Source organism: Opisthorchis viverrini (assembly GCF_000715545.1).
Source record: "Opisthorchis viverrini unplaced genomic scaffold opera_v5_5, whole genome shotgun sequence".
Taxonomy (NCBI): Eukaryota; Metazoa; Platyhelminthes; class Trematoda; order Opisthorchiida; family Opisthorchiidae; genus Opisthorchis; species Opisthorchis viverrini.
This window is the reverse complement of record NW_008751661.1, coordinates 3,670,834-3,691,267: the sequence shown is the minus strand read 5'-3', so window position 1 is coordinate 3,691,267 and position 20,434 is coordinate 3,670,834. Positions and strand designations below refer to the sequence as shown.

At 39.6% G+C, this 20,434-nt stretch overlaps 1 protein-coding gene across 1 annotated transcript in view; it reads left to right on the top strand.

The window, feature by feature from the left end:
• The window catches only part of T265_00552 (hypothetical protein), a gene marked incomplete at both ends in the record, with an annotated part of 64,635 nt that overhangs the window by 23,356 nt on the left and 20,845 nt on the right, over positions 1 to 20,434 (top strand). The window contains 6 exons of the mRNA XM_009164356.1: positions 4,316 to 4,411; positions 10,350 to 10,583; positions 12,475 to 12,754; positions 15,208 to 15,261; positions 16,739 to 16,878; positions 19,819 to 19,957. Coding sequence (XP_009162620.1) covers positions 4,316 to 4,411; positions 10,350 to 10,583; positions 12,475 to 12,754; positions 15,208 to 15,261; positions 16,739 to 16,878; positions 19,819 to 19,957 — 943 coding nt within the window. The remainder of the gene's footprint in view (positions 1 to 4,315; positions 4,412 to 10,349; positions 10,584 to 12,474; positions 12,755 to 15,207; positions 15,262 to 16,738; positions 16,879 to 19,818; positions 19,958 to 20,434) is intronic.

Here is a 20,434-nt window from a genome sequence, read left to right as displayed (position 1 = left end):
GAGGATAGGGATCACTCACGGTTTACAGGCTGTCAGTGCACATTGATAACATCATGATTATTGTGAAACCTTTGCAGGCATACTGTTAATCCTGACGAATAGGTCAAAAGCAATCCATTTAACAACCAACAAAAGTATCCAAGCTGAAAACGTTCTGATAAATTAGGAAATTGAGGCCCAGTGATAATGTATAACTAAACATGAATTATCACATTAGTTTTGTGATCATGGAGAGTTCTAGTGCCTCGAATGATTGAACTATATAAGTTGAAAATTTTATCGTTTTGCTTATCTTCCCAGAGCATTTTCAGCAGTGATTTGCTCAGCATTTGCGGTTGACTGATTTATTTAACCTAGACTGTGCTTCTGGAAAACTAGATGTGCTTTGACTAAGACTTTTGTTTGCTGCTTTACAAGTTGCTTGGGTAGCTGATATCACTTTGGCTGAAATGGGCTGCAATTAGTTATCTTTCGGGTTGGTAAGAAATGATAAGACAACATGAATGAAAGCAAATAGCATAATTGAAGGCTGATAACACGGGTAAAAAGTTGAGGGATAAAATAATTGACGTAACAAACGGATGTGTACAAAGTAAATGCACCAGGCGGTTTATCGGCAAGTGGTCTTTATTAAGCATTTGAATAATCATGGGTTCCGACATAACACAACCGTATTCCACACACCGTTTTCATCATTGTTTAACTGCTTTAGAAAGACAGCAAATTGCGATTGACAGCTATGATCTCAGCTGCGTGGATGGCCGATTGTAGTAAGTCCAAATGCAAACAAATTATATGGTGGTCCCTGTTCTTTGTGCTTACGAACTCTTGAAGCGTGCTTCAGTCGATCAGCAGCTTTTCGGTTCGAATGATGATAGTAAACTAATAAATGAAAGCGAAAGCATAAAACCAATGTATGAACAATGCAAAAATCATGATGGTTCTAAACATAACTTTGATTTTTGACAGAGTTATTGCTTCTAGCTGAGGTGAAGGCAATCCTTTATAGCTTCTGCGCTGAACACACTTGTGGAAATATCTTCGTAAGATAGCGTAAGAAATGACATAATCGGTGTTTTGACAGCTTTTTTGCGCATGAAAAGCTAGAAATCCTAAATTGTTACGATAAAGATATGAAGACTCAGCATTAGGGTGGAAGAAATGAAATACCATAGGGAGTATAAAGAAAAAGCTATTTTTAGCCTTTACCGATCACGTAGTTTACTGCGGGACGGATAAAGAGTTTTTCACTGATTTTATTCTTCGACATTTGACAACCGCAAGTAGGTGTACGTTGTATTCAGTACCCAATACTTCCTTTTACAGATATGGTGGAGGTATTTCTGATCAAAATTTAACCCTCACTACAGTAAACCGGATCCAGAACATTGGTTTTTACTACTTTGGGGTGAGCTACGCCACCACGCTCTCCACAATCTTCTAACCTGACTAAATATAGAAGGGTCAAACATATAGTTACGGAACACTTATTCATTCCTTTGAATTTTAATAAACCAGACCTACCACTGCAAAGTGCAATATCTGCCATCTACGTTCACCATGAATCATCTTGGCCGCTCATGCATCTATCGACAACCCAAATGCCTGCTTCAGCGCAAGCAATTTTGCGTACCATTTGCGTACCAATTTTGCGTAACATGGTTAGGATTGCACACTTATGTCACCAAATTAACCGAATTCCACCTACAAACCTATTCAAACAATTCCAATCCATGTGTTTCAAAACACGCTTAATATCCAGAAGTGCCGAAAGAACTAGCTTTCTGCAACGATGTGATGCAGTCCGAAAATTGTCTCCCCTCTTTATTGAGACCTACCACATGGGCGTAGTACGATAAGGCCCGCGAGTGTTGGTTAACACCATCAGGCTGGAGCATTTAAATCAAGTGTTTTTGAACCACCTCGTGAAAAGCCTATAATCGCATTTCAGACTGGATTTGACCTCGGAACTGCTCCAAATATATACTGAGGATAGGCGCTATTTGTCATAAATGCTGGACATACTCTCAAAATATAGCTTGTTACCTAGTCGCCGGGTGGCATATCATCTTGTAATACCATGTTAGCTAGGACAATAAACGGTGGTAAAGAGGAAGACAAAAGCACCAAACAAGTGCCTCTTCAGAATCTCCGCAGTCTGTGGAGTGTTAAGACCAAGCAGTTGATACACATCCGTGATTCAGAAATCTTATGTTTTCTAAGTGTGGCTGGATTTGACCGTATGAACGGTTATGAGATCTGCTTCTGCCATATGTTTAGGGTTCATAGGTAAGATGAAACGCATGTATAAGTTTTTGGCTGTTTGGACCTATTCAAACGATAATACAATACGTATACCCGCAAATGCATTTGGGCGCTGTCAATCTAGGTTTAAGGATGTGGTTAGATACTGACCGTAGCTACAAGCACTACGAATGCGTTCGTTCTGGCGATTGCATTGGAATCCATTTTCTGACAGTCATGGAAACACAAACAAAGGAACCAAGGAGAGAGCACTTTTGCCTATGCACGTGAGTGGACAAAGTACAGGCAGGGTGAATAGCAAAGTGTTATATTGGTGTTGTTGCACAAGTATGCTGCAGATAAGCAAAAAATATTGATGTTATTTTCTGCGAGGGTTTGTCATAGGGGTTCATTTCAATCACTTTCATTGTGCGTACAATCTCCGGATATACATGCAAACAAAATGGTGCTTAAGTTAGCAGAAATGCCTAAGGATCCGGAAACTGCACCTAAACAATTAGCCCTCAAGCAGGGCGGAAATGGACGCGGTTTGTTCGCGAATCATTTATGATCGTTACGTACTACTCATATGTTTTTGGAAAAACGCGTCTTATGGCTCGTAAAACCTCAATCATTTACTTGATAATGAAAGGCACGTCTCAGAGGAACAAACTAACAAAATTTTCTTTCCATAATTGAATTAACAGTCATATGGATCAGTGATTGTCAACATATAAGACGGAGATGCTGTTTCGGACAATATATCACAGATTATTATTATCATTATTATTATTATCACCGGTTTACTCAAACTCGACAATCTTGTAAAGCCGTTAAAATTCCCGTTTCTTAAGGTGGCCTTGTTCAAGACGGGATGCGTGGAACAAAAAGTTTAGATGATAGTGCTTTTTACCGTTTAGCTTCAGCCGATAAAATCAAATAGTTATGATATTTTGAGGTTAGTTTATCAACTGCGCACTTTCTAATCATAAAATTATTTAAGCCGAGCTCAGTTGCACGTGAACGACATTATTATTAATCGTAATCACCTACTATAAAGGTATATATATAGTTGACGAGAGTTAAGCTTCCACATTTTGCGTGACTGCTGTAGCAGATTTGCCTTTCGTGTGTTAGATATATATTTTTTTATTTAAAAAAATGTTTGCTGGTTGTTTGCGATTAAAAAAGTGCTTTAAGAATAAGACATAGCTTCTAGGTGCTGTTCAGATTGTAAGCTAACAAATTCATTAGCGCTACTATCAAAAGTCAGTTTTAATTTTTTTTTAATTTTTGGTTAATGTTTGGATTGTCCTTTTTTTCCATGGTAGCATATTACTCGGCGATTTGCGTGTAAATTTTGAAAATGATTGTTAACCTCCAACTTCGCATGTCAACATTGGTTTTCAGTAATTTAGTTTGTAAAAAAAAGGAAAAAAATTTTTGGCAATTTAAAAAATGTACCTGACGGATGCATGTGTTACTGCATAAAATCGTCTGAAATTCGGTATGGCGGCAACCCCACTCACCGATAAGGCTGGACTGCAAACGGTTCACGGGGCTCATTTAACAAAATGTTGTAACCCTTAGCATGAGAGTGACAGAATGTAGTATTTTATAGTTTGTTGCTAACTGGTTTCGTGCCCATACACGATGTCCTATTTGAGCACGTATATGAGCTTGCCGATTTCTCCTGGAGACCTTCGTAAAACGAGGAGTTTTGTTACAAAAACACTTTCGTACGTAACTTATAAGACATTTACACAGAAACTAAAATGAACGCAGAAATATCGTCAACTTAAATTGAAACGTATGTGTAAATGGACAGAATTTGGATCCAACAACTGAAGTTCATTTTAGCGGAAAACAGTTTTTACATGTGAGATAACAGTTTGCAAACTTGGAACTGCCGTAATTCAGTATTTTTGATAGGTAGAATGGGTATTGAAATATTCGGGGCACTTTTACCAGGTAAAGGTTCGTAGCTACTCTTAGAAAAACCTTTTAGTGCATCCGTTGATTTTAGTGCGACTAGCGGTACTAATACGTCGAATGATTTTTTCTCCCACAGACCGAGCTATCACAAGCACTCCAGTCACTTTCCGAAAAAGCCCGCACAGGAACAGAATTTATTCAACAGCTTCGCTCAAAAACAGAAGCCGTAAATGTGAGTCTCATTACAATTTGAAAGTGCTTGATAACTAGGAGGACATTTGTACAGTGACTTTTTTAACGTCATACGAAGCCACATGAAGTGACCTTTCCGCATTGCAACAGAATCATGAAATAACTTTCGGAATAAAACATGGAATAAGCATTTTTCAACAACCCAGTTTTTGCGTTTATTTTATACCATAGACCATGTTCACAACAGTGCTTACAAAACTCCATATGTTCAATTTATCAGCATTAACTGGGGTCTGAGTTTTTGTCAGATAATCTAAACAAACAAGATGAACAAAACGTGTCCGCTTTTTGATGAGATATTATTATGCCACCGATGACAAATTGGCACGCAATGGTGTCATTGTCCTTGGAGTCCTTGAACTAACACTGGATAAAACCCTCCTTTTTAAAGGAAACTAATGTGATGCGTATCCGTATTTCACCTATCCTAGGACCTTTAAGCTATGTTACTGCACAAATTCTCATTACGCTGGCTCGGATGTCACATTACTGGCGAGTTAAAACCACAACAGTAACACCACTGTTATAATTTTTCATGTTTTGAAACGCAAGTACACATTTTGTGGCTACTGATGCGATCTAGGGCTATTTGTTTGACTTAATCTAAATTACTTCTGTTGCAAGAGTTTGTTCGGCTTCCCCCTCACCAAATATCCACCTGATGTTTACCCTCTTTGTAGATTTGTTTTGGAGGAAAAAACTCTCCAACTACTTGCAAGCAATTTGTAAGCTGTTGCAGGATTTTCACGCGCAAGAAGCCGTGACGCTACCTGACTAAGGCATATCGAAGGAGGACTCAGTCAAACGACTCATACAACAGCAGCTAAAATCATGGCAGAATGCTATTGTGGTGTGATATGAGACAATTAGCATAAATCACTTACACAACCCACCGGGTGGAATAATATGGAGATAGGATTGCGCGAATCAGGGTGGTATTTTCACTCGTGAATGGTTTGCACTGAGTTCAGCATGGCGCGATTACGTCTCGAGCGTGAGTCAAAGAGGCACAAAACTTTCCGATGGAAAATTCTGGAGAATATTTATCTGAAAATTCCTCCAACATTTTGAACAGGCTGTTTTTTTATCAGGTTTTTCAGCTTTGCCTGAGTCAACAGATAAACTGATCACGTTGCCGGGGCATCTTATGTTCATCTTTTCGGAAATCGTCGTCCCTAAATTCTATCTCACACACAAATATATCGGACAGCGTTGGCTCCGGGGCATAACTTTGTTGAAGTGCTGGTGATTCCATACATTCCTATTGAGAACACACACCATTGTGCCGTTGGGTAAACCGCACATTTGTCATACTGAACGATTCTAGAAAAGACCATTTCCCACCGGTTAAACAAGGTTCATCTCTCTATTCAGTTAAGACCGGCATTTCTGTTTTTTTCGAGGCGACAGCATTATTCAAGCCTTGAATGATATCATCCAACAGTATGTATTGTGAAAATTAATAAATTTGCACTTTCAAAAGACCGCAATCCGTTTTTTACTCCCTCCCTAAAATAGCAATAAAAATCTGCACGGAAGGTGTCTCAGCAGATAAACCAACATATGCTGCTTCCATACTACGGGAGAACAGATTCACAGAGACTCTCAATGAACGCCGTTTAACATCCCTAGTAAAGCAATCTGTAATCCAAAGCGTCAATTAAAAGCTGTTTTATGTACATCTTTCTTTTAGAGGTGACGTTTTTCAGACTTTCGTAACCAACAGCATATAACTCCTTACGCAGAATGTCTACCACAGCTTCGCGTTGGTTCTGGTTTTCTATGTTGGCTTGAAGTATCATACTTATAATGCAAGTGCCCATCTCCTCCGCTACTTTACAGATGAATACGTCGGATGCACATTTTAGGAATCAAACTGGCTAATTAATGGGAGCAATCCGCTTGAATGCGGAAAGCTCTCTACCACCGACTCTGTAGTGCATCATCCAGCGGACACATCATTTGGTGAATATGAGGTAACTCTGTCAAGTGATCTGCGAAACACCATCTAATCAAAATCGACCAATACATAGTTGGATGATCGAGGTATCTAAAGTTATAATCTTCATCGAAAGAAGTGCTTTTTTGAGCACACCACATCTAGCTTATTCCAGGTCACTTCCCGGATTATGTGTCCACCATCATACGCATACACACAACCCCATTGGCACAGTGATGCCTCTAAGACGTCACAGCGGTAATCTAGACTGTAATCTAGACCGTTTCGCGATTAAAAATCAATTCTGTCAGCACCGTATGTTGTATTGACTTTGAGTTCAGTAGTAAATCATTTGAAATTGTATTGACTCGGTGAGACTTCTTCGAGAAACACGGTCGTTCATATGTCTTTCTTTTATAGAGAATCCAATGGTTCAGAACACTATATAGACTTTTTCACCAGGCTTGTTTGATATCAAGGAGTGACAACACGCCATGTATTGAAATTTATGTCTATCGCGGGATTAGCATTTGCAGAGGAAAAGAAGACATAAAATTTCACACACAAATGGCACGGCATCCGGTAACACGTTTTGCATTCTGCCAAAAGGATATCAACTAATGCAAATCATCAGTTCCTGGACAGTTAATTAGTAGTTGCGTAGATTGATTTCTCCTCTTGCTTACTGGGACTTTCGGGAGGAGTTTGCCAACCATTTCACACGCAATACTAGGGGAATATGCTCAAGGTCATTATAGAAATTCTGTCTTATCGAAACAGGATCGTCTGTTTTTTATGGTAGAAAGTCCACAGTAAAACAGTAATGACGGGAAAAAATTTTGGCATTGCACGGGAGTCTTTTAGGTCTTTAGGTAGGAGATATACGGATCTTAGATTCCTTTTTCTATCACACTGACGAGTGAATCGATGTGAGTTTTTAGCGCAATATCTCATATTGACTTTAATCATTGGTAGGTTATCCGCACAAACTTTTGCACAAAAAATTTAGGAAAAAATGCTGTTCCTGGGCCAAGCTTTTGCACAAAAAATTTAGGAAAAAATGCTGTTCCATGGGCCAAGCAGTTTGGTTTGATTGCATTGCCGTCAATCACGTCGTGTTGTTCCGTGGACAACCTGGGACGACCAGATAATGGTTTGTTAAGAGCAACGATTTCATTTTAAAACTGAGAGAAGAAACAATGACCACATACATAATACATTTAGTTCCCTGAAATTATCCATCAGTTGTTAAGCTGATGTCACTTCTAGATCATTCACCTGCAAAGCCTTTGAGAGATTTTTTAGGCCGGCAGCGTTTTAGGATCTCTTACCATCTCACTCCCTTGCAAAGTAGAACATTTTAAACAAGCGTTCACCTTCGCTGCTCTGAAGATCAGAACTTGAAGTTTCTTCTTGGAAAATGCTGCTTCCTGTGTAAAGCACAGACCGGAATTTCTCGGTCGAACTGTTCCTTAGTCAAGGTAGCACTCTGTGGACTTGGTTTTCTAGGATGTGAGCTCTTTGAGGTTACAAGTTGACACCTGAAAGAGCTGTTGACTCAGAAACAAGTTAAAGATGTAAGTGACCTATCTGCACAGGCGGTACGCTGCAGAAAATTCATACTCAGTTCAACTTATTACATCAACAATAAAATCATAAACACAATCATTATGCGCGTTCGATTAGTTACGAAAAACGAACCAAGATACTAACCGAAGTACAGCAGGTGGGCCAAACAAGGACAATCAAATATCTGCTAGCTGTAAACATTGGTGGTCTTTGCACAGCTGAACTGCTTGGTAGACGAAGATATCATGTGCATCTAACAAAAGAATAGCCATTTCTAACGTGCGACAATGAGCACATTATTGGATATTGAATTACAACCAAATTTACAGACTCAGCTGCACGTTTTACAACTAACGTCATTCTGGCAGCAATTTAGCGTCGTTTGCATGTCAAAGTGTTGCGGTGTTAAAAATGCATCCACAAAGGAGACGTGTATCCGGAAAGTCTATCTGTGCTGGATCACTGATTATCAAGAATTTCTCTGAAATCCTCCTGATCGAATTCATTTATTGTTTTTGTTCATATTCTAACACGTAACCTATGCATTTTCTGAGTCTGAATAGGGAGAACGCTTTCCGATCTTCCTGTGACTCTTAACTATTCATAATTTGACTAAAGTTTCTAATAGCGTAAACAGTTGGGGACAATTGACCATTGTCATTGGACCAGTGATGCATAAATAGTTTGCCAAATCATGGGCGTTTCTTGGCACATACATAAAATCAGCAAACAATGAGGTTCAATAACACATATCAGCTAACCTAATTTAGCGACGCCAAAGGGGTGTGGCCAGTTTTGGAATACATGCGTTTGTGTAACATCGCATCATTTTCGGAAGGATTCCGGTTAGTTTAAGTTCATCCTTGGTTGTTGATATGGTAAGGCATGGTTATCAGACCAATCACTAGTCTGTCTCATCGCGTTAACTGGATGACTGGGCACTGGAACTTTATGTTGGTTCGGTGGAGGATGCTGTTAAAATGCAGAGAGATATCTAGCCATCAACTGATCTGATCAACGCTTTTTTTTAAAAAACTCGGGGTTGTAATCTCCAAAATAAAATACGCGTTAAATTAAGGCAAATAATAAACGTTGTGAAGACAGCCTATCGATGGATGGAACAGGTGTGCTTTTCGGAGCAGAAGAGTCTACTATTGACCACCAACAAGTAACACTCTTTTCTGGGAGAGTTAAAAGTCCGAGGAAACACCAGAAGTTTGTTGGATTTCACCAGAATCAGGATTTGGATGTGATGACGGAGAAGATGAAAAGCCAAGGTCAAATTCCAACAAGAGCTGATGGCCAGTTTGTTTCACATTGCTGCTTTCCGTGAGAAATCGTTAAGTTTATGCTTGCGTCAAAGTACAAAAAGACGTAAATCCCTTAGCTTCATCAGAATCCCTATCTACGAACGAATCTCTGAACCTCACGAGTAGAAGCAAGTATGGTTAACTAGGTTCTGCTACTAAGCTGATAAAACCCGGATTTTAGCAAAAAAACTCTCACGATCCCTTTTCCACACAGTCCTAAGGCACGTTTTTCTAGAAATGCATCCAAATTTAAAAATATGAGACCTATTGTGTCAAACTCAGACAGAAAAACACACCTTTGCAAGCTTAATTGATTGCCACAAAAATGAACGAAAACCTGGCCCACTAAATGATGAAGAATATAGATAAAATATCAGCAGACTGTTTTCATAAGGTTACCAAATAAAACGGACGCTCACTTTTCCAGAACTGTAGGGGAGAGTTCTCGCAATGCGAACAGGGAAGGTTTAACAGATTTGACGCATTGCTGGCCATCATATGAGGCACGGCAATTTCAAGAAAACTTCGACTTTCAGTTTTTGATTGATGGTTTAAGCTGTAAGTTGAGATAAAGCCTAATCATCATCATTGTGTCGTTTGTAAACAGACAGTGTATCAAAGCATATTCACGTTGTTGCAGTGACTTACAATACCCTTTATTCTATCAATAAATTATGATAGTTATGTGGTTGAATACAGTGATCGGATAATACCGGCTGGGCTAATAATACAGATACAGACAACTTTTCGAGGGAACACACTTGTTGGTCAACGATGAAATTAGCCATTAATATCAGTTTTATTTAGTGCGGTGTCCGCTTGGGTAAAAAACACCAAATTCAACAGGCTGAAATACACTAAAGGGTTTATGAAATCTGAGCTTTGTCTGTCCTCGAGCGGTTAAATACCGCGCATCAGTTTTGGGTTTGCCATTTTTAAGACGATTTTTTTACACAAGAATAAACTCCGACCGTAATGTCAATAATCTACACGGGCTCAAACATGGGTTAATCTTGCCATGCATTAGCCGATAGTATTTTTGAGGTTATCCCGCTCGTGGCTAAATGTATCCTCTGCAATTTATGTTTTCAAACCCGTAGCAAAAAATGCTTGAATCGGAGCGTCTGGTAATCGCTCAGCTGAACATTTTGTTAGAGGTGCTAGAAAAGAAGAAACTGGAGCTTACTAACAGGTTACGAGAAGCACGAGAATCAAAGTTGTGCAACATGAAGGGCCAAATAAGTCAAATTACCGGATTGTTAACGCGATCGACGGGGCTCATTCAATTCTGCATAGAAATGTTGAAAGAAAGTGATCCGTCGGCGTTTATGGTGGTGAGTTTTTTCCGTGACTGCATGACACTTTTACGAGTTTTGCGCTGTAGCCGACCACAGTTGACGACTATAAGCAGTTTTCAGCTGTTGTAATTTAATGTCGGACTAGTTCGCATTGTGGTGGATATTAGCAGTTCTATCTGTGACCAAGTTCAATTCAATAACTAAAACTTGAAAATACTAAGCAGTTGCATGGCACTACGTTTACTAAAGGATGAAAACTGCTCAATCTAATAACATAGAACATAGTTGGTGAAGCAAAATTCTCGAAACGAAACTCTTCGGATTTTGATTTCTTCGGGTGAATTAAGCCTCTTTATCTTTCATCGTTCTAAACCCATTTGATCAACATTCCTCAAGGAGTATAAGTATTCAAATAATTTGAAAGATATCCTGAGGTATTTGGAGACGTTATCAACCACTTTGGAATTTTTAACCTCAAATATATGAACTAAATAATGCAGCCGCTAAATCCGCTTCCTACGCTCCCTAATAGCACAATTGATATTTTTGCGTGTTCTTCAACGGTACTGAGAAAATAAACACCCCGCTTCTGGCCTCAAAACAGCCATTTATATAGTGGATTATGTCCCACCATTCTGAACTTTGGAAGCGCTTTGACTGCTCGTTGACATATCTATATATATACATTAATGGACAACCCAAAAGACACCTTACCTCAGTTATCATTTTTAGAGTAGCTACTACTCAGCCATGAGTTATGGCCCATTGTAGTTACGCACTATATTAGCCAGTAGACCTTGTCAGACTCGTCAGCGACCAAATAAGGTCACGGTTTGACACAATATCAATCAGCCACTAGTGTCTCAGGGACCATGTTTTGAAGTTACGATTATTCTAGCGATCGTATTCTACGTGGGATTTAAGACCCTGAAAAGGACGCTTACTTTCAGCCCACTATATAACTAAGAGTACAATAATAAGCCAATTGCGCTCAGTAACTCCGCAGGTGTACACTCATGAACCGGTTGTCATACAGTCTACCTATTAGGCGAAAGCTGTGAATGTTGTTAGCTAACACAACTGTCGTTCATGAACGGTTCAGTCCGTCGGTTTGACCAGGCAAATCCCCAGCCCCTTGAGTTCCACCAACCCTAACGGTTGTAAGAATCTAGGAAATGCAGGAGTTGCTCTTTGCAATGAGAAGGGATGAAGTTGGTTTGAGGCGGGAAGTCATATGGGATCTTGTGATGATTGAGTTCCAGCACCTTTGTCCGATTTTGGGAATGTTTATATGGGTTTCACTTGTATGTCATTGAAGAAGGCTGTAGTTCCAGTGAGATTTGAATAAATTGAAGACTCATGTCCAGTTACAGTTCTTGGGACTTAAATATCAAATTCATTTGTGAAACAATTCGTAACTCTCTTTCAATGTTTTATGTAGTTAGGCTAATCGGTACTAATTCAAATGACTCACTGAATGTCCATAATTGGGACGGAAAAGCTCTTGTCCAAATCGGAACACGATACAAATCGTGCACTTGATTGATCACCACAATGGTGAAATATCACCCTGCACTCTCTAGCGGACTTTTAGGTTAGAGCTAACAGCCGTACGCTCCTAATATCTTTTCCTGAAAGTTTTGATAAACATCGGTAGTTTGTCATTGGCATTTGGCGCTCGGGTCCAGTAGAACCAAAAGAAAGGGCTGTCAAAGTTTGACCCCTACTCGAAAGCGGTTAACCTTAACCAAAATTGAGGGGATATCTGTGTGCCAAAATGGTTTATGGAAGTTGTTAAAATTGTTGGACACACTGCGTGTGCATTAAATTTTGGTGAGATTATACATTGATCATACATTAACCAGCAGCAAGCTCCTGTTGATTACGTTCACAAAACATAAAATGATAATGAGCTTATATTTGACAGGTATCGCAGTCACTGATCATGCGAGCCAGAGACGCGGAATACCACTTCACACAGGAACTAGACCAAGCGGTACCTACAAGCGACCAGGAAGATTCGGACGTCTATCAGTATCCTGCAAGTCCAGAACACGAGGTGCATCTATCCAAAGGAGTCGTTAGAAAGGTACCTAATAAGAACATGAGGAAATACGACAGGAACGTAAGCGAAACCAGTCTGCATGGAAACGCAGTGGAGGCAATTAGACAAGCAATTTTAGAACTTCGTCTTCAAGAAGATCAAAGTAAGTGAAAGAAACTTCTTTTACCACTGTAAACAAACAGTATGGAAAATGGGAGCCAAACATGGCTATTTCAACAGTTCTCACATATAAATTGGGAGCGCAGAGTTCACTTGCATTGTACAATGACTCTACCAGCCTTACACTTTAAAGTCACTGATTGTACTTAATGAGCTTATATGCCACCAAATAATCTTTCTTAATGAGTGGCCCTTGAAATTTAGACTTACTTACGTCATAAGTGCTCCCAGGTATTCTCATCAGATCATGCAGATTACAACAACTTTGATACTGAACTTACGTCAGGTTTGTAACATTTATTATGCCAGGTTATAAGTCTCTGGAATTTCGATCGTTTGGTAGTTAATGCGCCGAATATGGACGACATACGGACCACAAAAGTACGAATCATGCTTGCCAGTTTCCACCACCTGTGGCGTCCGAAGGCGCGCGAACCGCATTGTTAGTTATATTGTTAGACATCTGTGAGAAAAGGTTGTGCAAGCGGCGTGTACAAATTGTTTACAAGCCTTCGACAATCAGTGTCTCAGAAAGATAGATGGGATAGACTGGCAAAATAAATTCCCAAATAAGTCATCACGAAAAAAAACAATCGATGGATCTCTATATGTTTTGCGCCATAGTTCGCGATGAGCTATTTTGGTTCCCCACGCCAACTTTGAAGTGGTGCATACCAAGAAACGGGCAAATTATGGTGGACAGGGAGAAATATTCTGCGTGTTGGAGTTGCCATCCGCCTACCAGCAGTGGTCTGTTAGCCAAGCAAATTGGAGTCTTTGTCGGCTAAAATTTCGAAGTGGTGTCAAAGCTACCAGTTTTCCTCATCGATCGTCTTTCTGATTGTATGATCGTCGTGTTTGGGCCTCGAGGTTTTGTTGTTTTTCTTTGTCATAAAGATTTGCCTGTGTAACTCCGTTCTAACTAAGTTAGGCACCAATGCTTCGGCCAATGTTGATGCGCTATTGGACTGAGTAGATTAACTTTAATTTTCTTTATCATCTTATCTCCGGAGTTTTGCCATCTACCGGAAGAGTGATGCGTTCTTCTATGGCAGCTGATACTCATCAGATTAGAAAAAGCAAGTGGCGACGTTTTGATGCTCGCTTGGATGAAGTGCTCCTGAAGAAGCTCATCCAATGAATGCAGTGAGCATACATCTTACTACTAACAATTCAACGGCTGCAATTTTCATAGTTGTGGGATGCAAACTACCCATCCATTACCAGAGCTGCAATGATTATTGCGAACTTTCAACTAATCTTGGATAACGCAGTTCGATTAACACTTTTTTGGAGAGCTCTGCAATTTGCTCCCTTTGTCTCCGTGGTTGTCTCGAGGCTTAATGACAGTGAATAAAAAGTAATGTTAATATTGTCCTGCCCGCTTATGAAAAAATAGATTTTAGTTGTAGTGATCCTAATTTAAGTACAATTTTAATGGTATCCTGAAGGTGGTGGTTAGATTAAAATGTGCGAAAATCGAGTTCTGGAGCAAGTTATTTACCATCAGTCACCGAAAGCGAACCGAAACAGAGGCTGCCAAAACTGTGGTGTTTTCGGTAGTAAAGATTTACACGGGAAGTTGGTCTGGTCCGACTCCATTCTCCAGTGTCATGTTGCTTGTACCTGGTTGTTTGTGTGAGCGGAGTTTCAAGGTTCCAGTCGCTGCTGATTTTTATGTGACCACCGGTTTACAAATGAGTTATAAATCCAGATCGTTGCAAAGTTCAAAAGCTAAGGATGATTCTGAAATCGGAGATAACCTTTACATAATTTCCAATGAAATTCTATCGAGGTGGATATGTGGACAACGTTTGAATCGTTCCTCACTAGATGCGACGAATTACCCACCACTGGCTGTGATTATTGGCTCACCAGCTGCAACGATAGAAAAAGTTTCATGCACAAACCACAAACAACTGCTCTTTTTGAAGTTATGCGATCGAAAGTGATGTCATCATGTTTATTTAACCGTTCAAAACATTTTAGGAGGCAGTTGAAAAACTTGGAGAAACCACATTATGTGTAAAATCTTTCATTTTCTATACAGACAAATCGCACTGAGCCATGGTGGCCGCTGAAAATATAACTTCTACACAAGCAGCATAATTTGTGTACGTTTAAACAAATTCCAAATAAGATTTGACTTTTCGGAAAAATTTCACGATTTTGAATAAATTCCGTAAAGTGCTAAAACTTCAGGCATAATTTTCCCTACCATGGTTTGGGAGAAATTTCGGGCATGCCTCTGATATTCGGACACTTATGTTGAAAAAAAACATCAAATACTTCCTGCTTAAAATTGGTGTGATATAATATAACCAATTTTGAACAATACTGGTTCATGTATACAATGAAAATTTCTTTATTTTACTTACAACACATTTTTTCAATTTTTTTCAATACCATCATATTGTTCCATTTGTGTTACTATAGCAGTGAGAACGTACGCATGTGAAACTGAAGAGGCGCCAAATCGTAAACGAGAAGGTATGCAAACATATTTTGTATTTACTGCTGTTGATTCTAATTCTTACCGGTTTCTTACTGTCTTCAGACCGGTAATCAAAATAAGAACTGCACAGGCAGGTTGTAAAAATCACTTAATTTTTCTGCTACACTTGTTTCACGAAAAACATGCAGACCAACGTAGCATAAGGAGCTGTCGTAATTATGGAGTAAAATAGAAGAATCAGGTCCGTTCGCTCAAAAGTTCCAATGCTGCTAAACGGAGATTTTGACAAACAGTTCATCACATATTTCCCTGTACCAACAGAACCAAGAGATAGGAACTCGCGAGAAACGACCTTGCAGTTGTCACTCCGGTGGTTAAGGCCCATCTTAATTAAGCTGCCATTGACGAATAAGAGGAAAGATAATAGGATCAAAGTCCATGTCGTTGTTGACCAAGCACAACGCATGGAAAGCAGCCAAACATAATAAGAATCACTTTCGAAGACCAGAATTAGTTTGGTATACCTCTGTAAGCACGTTATCCGCTGTGGAGCGCGTTCGGTCTGACTCACCACACTGCTCCGCTAACACAAAATGTGCAACCAGAACGCCGAGCACTGCGAAAAACATTGATTGTGCTGGCAATTTAATTTGTGAACAAATCCTGGGATTCGGACGGTGATCTCTGTGGCTCTTCTATTTTAGAGTATCACGCTGACAGCGGTTGGTTTTCATCGAAACACCATTCCGGTTCACACCATTCTGTGTGAAGGACAGATCAATGCGGTCCAAACAACCGTCTCCTGGTGCTCCTGCATAATAACTAAAAACTTTTGGACGTCTGCTACGGTGCATGAATGTGTCAGTCATCTATTTATCTACATGCCAGAAATCGATGATCCTCTGTTACTATCCAGAGACTGGCCACCTGTTCGTTGGTCCAGTTATTTTAACACGATTAAATTTCAGCAAGACTTTTACTATATTTCGTTGCACTCTTGAATGTAACGGAAACGGGTGGCAAGATTGCATTCAGTTCACAAAATCAAATGCATCGAACTTTCAGTTTGACCTATGTAACAACAAGTTTGAAAACTTTAACCTGTTTCTGTTACGATCATGACAAATAATACAAATCATCATGTACGGAACCAGTAAAGGCAAAGGCGATCGTCATGCGATATCGTTACTAATATCAGATATACGACCCAAGACTTGTGCTTGTTTATCGGTGACTGTCTTGAAAGTATCCGAACGGGAACCTGTCCAGACCATTAACATTGGACTTGATAGGAATTTCCCAATAATGCTAAGAACGCCTTTTCAGTCACTGTTGAAAAAAACACGGTTCAGGGACCAAAATATCTAAATCTTTATTCATTATTTAAGCAAATCAGTGCTTGGAAACCTGTCTAGATACACTGTTCTCCTAGCCAATGGAATAGGCATTCGTCATCTGCGCTTGCTGTCTGACAAAGTTTACTGACTGTCATTGACAAACTGTGATTTACAGTGCCGTCGCCTCCTGTGTTCATCGTTGAAGAATGCATTTCTGAACGGAATGTAATTACGTTGGTATGGCAACCGTCGTCCACCACATCTATTGATCGATACACACTGGAACTTGACGATGGAGCAAATGGAAATTTCCGAGTATGTTCATTGACTGGCCATTCTTATCCCTACCTTACAATTAGAGCAGATATATTGTGGGTGCATGTATGCTTCGGGCTACTAAGGCCTTTTAAGTTTTCGTTGAAAGAAACATGAAAACCAAGACAGTGGTTGCGGATATTTGCTGGACAATGGCAGGCGCAAATAATAGCCCAGAAATACACAGAAGGTTCGTGGCCAGCATAACGTGAAGCTTACAACCTCACTTAACTTAGTGCAAATTCATATTTATCCCTCTGGTGCAGGGGAAACAGTCTATGGATTCCCATTCTAATTGCGTGCACGAACGACACAAACACCAAGGCCGTATTTTGCTTAAGATCTAGCGTTCTGTAGTCTACTTCAGCGGCTTTTCGGCATTCTTTATAAGTAATGGTCAACTACTAATTCAAGGCATAAGTTAAGTTTTCGTATTTCGTTAAAAATGTATTTGTGAATTAGAGACAAAGAACCAGAAAATAGTGTAAAAGCAATCCTTGAGTAAGGAGTCGTCGATTTGAGTCCCTTCTGGCCACTTCGCCTTTTACTTGGCGTTATGTCTTTCGTTGAATCTTGATATCTAACGTTGGAATTTGATAAACCAAAATACTGTTTTTTGTTTCCAATATTAAAGAATGTTTCGCAAGTTTCACTAAGATTGCTTTCACTTATTATTAGGTCTAATTAAAGCAGTCGGATCAGGTAAAACCACTTATCATTTATAATTTCGTTACATTTATTCCAAAACTTATTAAGCTGACCGGGTCCTAGAGAACGGCTGACGAACGTGATCTAACCTGAGCCATATGTTTTCCCATGTGAACATTAAATTGGTAGCGTGCAAAAGCTCTTCAGTAGTTCTGATGGGCTGTCATGTAGGCATGACACTCAAACAGTGCACTATTGCCATTTATGTCCAAAACTTTTTAGTCGAAGTTTGCAGATTGTTCGGGCAAATAGCGTTATATATATGTATATTTACCATTCTCAATGGACGTGCTCAGGTTACGCATCCTCATGTTTTAGACACAGATAGCGTTTTCTAATGTGATTTGTTCGAGAAATTCATTAACTGATTTTTATAAATGAAAGAACAAAGCGGATGAGTATCTAAGCCAGATAGGGAAGGAGAGCAAAACTAGTCTTCCTTAATGAATCTAGCTTATGCAGTGCACGAACAATTCAACTCAGCGGGTGCCACAGGGAAATGGGATCAGACAAAAAGCTAATTCTCGCAATTTTCCATCCACTGACAACAAACTGGCAGTGTGCTAGCTGGCGGAAAGATAGATGTCTATTGCTACGAAGAAATCTCAACAAACTTAAAGATGACAGTGTTATAAAAGAACAATGCACGTGGAACACCATTAGCGACTGTTGAAAAGAAGCCACTGCCATTAAAACCACATTTTATTAGTGATCATTAGGTGGAAAAGTTAGCCCAGAATTTGAAAATTCGTGCGAACACCCCACAAAGGACTGCAGCTCAGGGCGACATTTACTGAGGGACCAGTATATGACCAGTATATGCCTGTATCTAAAATAGCCTACATATTCTTCTAATAAGTAGAATGGGATATCCAGAGCGGAAGTAACAGTGCCTACTAATACACATCTGGCAGCAGACTAAAAATACTAGTACCGGGGTACAACCTCTGGGGTGCAAATGGGACGTAAAGCGAAATTCAGTGTCATGTGTCAAATGATGTCACAAGTAGAGATGCTTGCCGTCATTGTTACACGGTTCTTCAAACCAAAATTTTGTATGCAGAAGAATAGTCCTTAAACTGTGTCGTGATTGTGAACAACATTTTCCTAAAGTAACTAGTGCCACGTAAACCAAATCCATGTATTCGATGCTACCATGATCATCCAATAACACCGAGTTTGTTCAGTTAGATTACCAAAACTCCTCATGCTGTGTTATTTTGTCTACTTGCATTCCAACACACTAACCTTCTCACCCTTTTGAAATCTGAGAGTTGCATGGGTTGACCAAGGATTTCTTACAGGCTCCGCGAGTGCTTACATTACTCTTGTTCCATACGTATGTAGTGGAAGTTTCCTGAATAGGTAGTAGGTGGCGGCTTCAACTATAAGAGCTTTCCTTGTGAATGGTTCTAATTAAGCTTACCCTACAACGAATGGCCTGGAGTTGGGATACAGTTTGTTTTTCACACAGAACCTGGAAGTTCTTTTTCAGAACTTTGGTTTGGTACTGATGTTCGACAGTTCCTCATGGCTTTTTTGGGACACTCTTTCAAATAATTACAGTCAAATAGGCGAGGTCGTTGATTGTTGACTTGAATCCATAAAAGTTTATAGTCTTTGTCCGCAACATGAAGAAATGCAAATCGTATTCTTGAAACTGTTCTGAGAGATACCTTGAAGCACGCTTAGAATTAGTATGGTGTGTTGTCTGTGTACTAATTCCTAAATTATCTTCATTCATGTTTTCTGCCTGGCTTGTATAATCGTCCACTTAAACAGAATTTTCAGTCAGAAATATTCCCACCTGATTTGTCGCATGAAAATCAATTTTGTCACCGATTTTATGTTTTATATCGCATTTGGGACTAGAACGTTTCCCAAAGTGGGGTCATTCAGTTGTGTTAAATCGAATTTCGGTTAGAAAGCCTTGCAAGATTTAGGACGCAAATTCACCGAATTTGCGCAAATCTGATGGTCACATCTGGCGGTTTTGTCATTTTGATCACAAACTGTGGAAGTGGCCGATGTATCTATGAGAGATCATGGTACTAAAGGTCGCGAAAGGAAAATGGAACACTACCTGGAACATTCAGTGTTACATATATGCCGCAGAATTTCGGGTCTAACTGGTGTTCTGTGAGATACAACTCAGTTGGTTGCAGCAAATGTGGTGAACTCCCGGTTATTGCAACTTTCAGTAAAATCATGTTATTATTCCTGTTGTTTCAGAAAGTTTACCGCGGCCCTGAGACGATATGTACCGTTGAGGGGCTACATTTTCGCTCTGTTTATCGTGCTCGGGTCAAAGCACATAATCAAGTAGGCGAAAGTGCTTACAGTGAACGGATATGTTTGCAAACATCTGACTGTGAGTTTTTCTTGTTTCGGTGGTAAAAGTTTCATTGCATATTGTTACTGATGCAGAAAAGAGTGATTTTGTCACCAAATATTCAGGTTTGACTTACAAGGAGACTCACAGATGGCTTAAATCAATTAGTTAACAGTTTTTCTAGAACAAAGACAATTCAGTGGAGAACTAAGAGAGATATCTTTTATGTCGTTGCACGCGTCAGTGATCTCTCAGTTGATCATGTACCAAAGTAACTGAACTGTACAAGAACAAACGATTCCTTCCTTGCTTAACCTTCCTCAGAAGTCCCTGGGATTGGCGTTGCCAAAGTCACTTTATAGCAACTCAAACTAATCTACTTAAATCTCCTCGGTTTCCGGGGATAGTGGGCGCAGATCGAGGTATGGGTAATAAATCTGATAGATGGCATGTGATTCTATGCTAATTTATAACTCTTTAATTGTCAGTTAATTGGACTAACTCCGTACGCTTTCA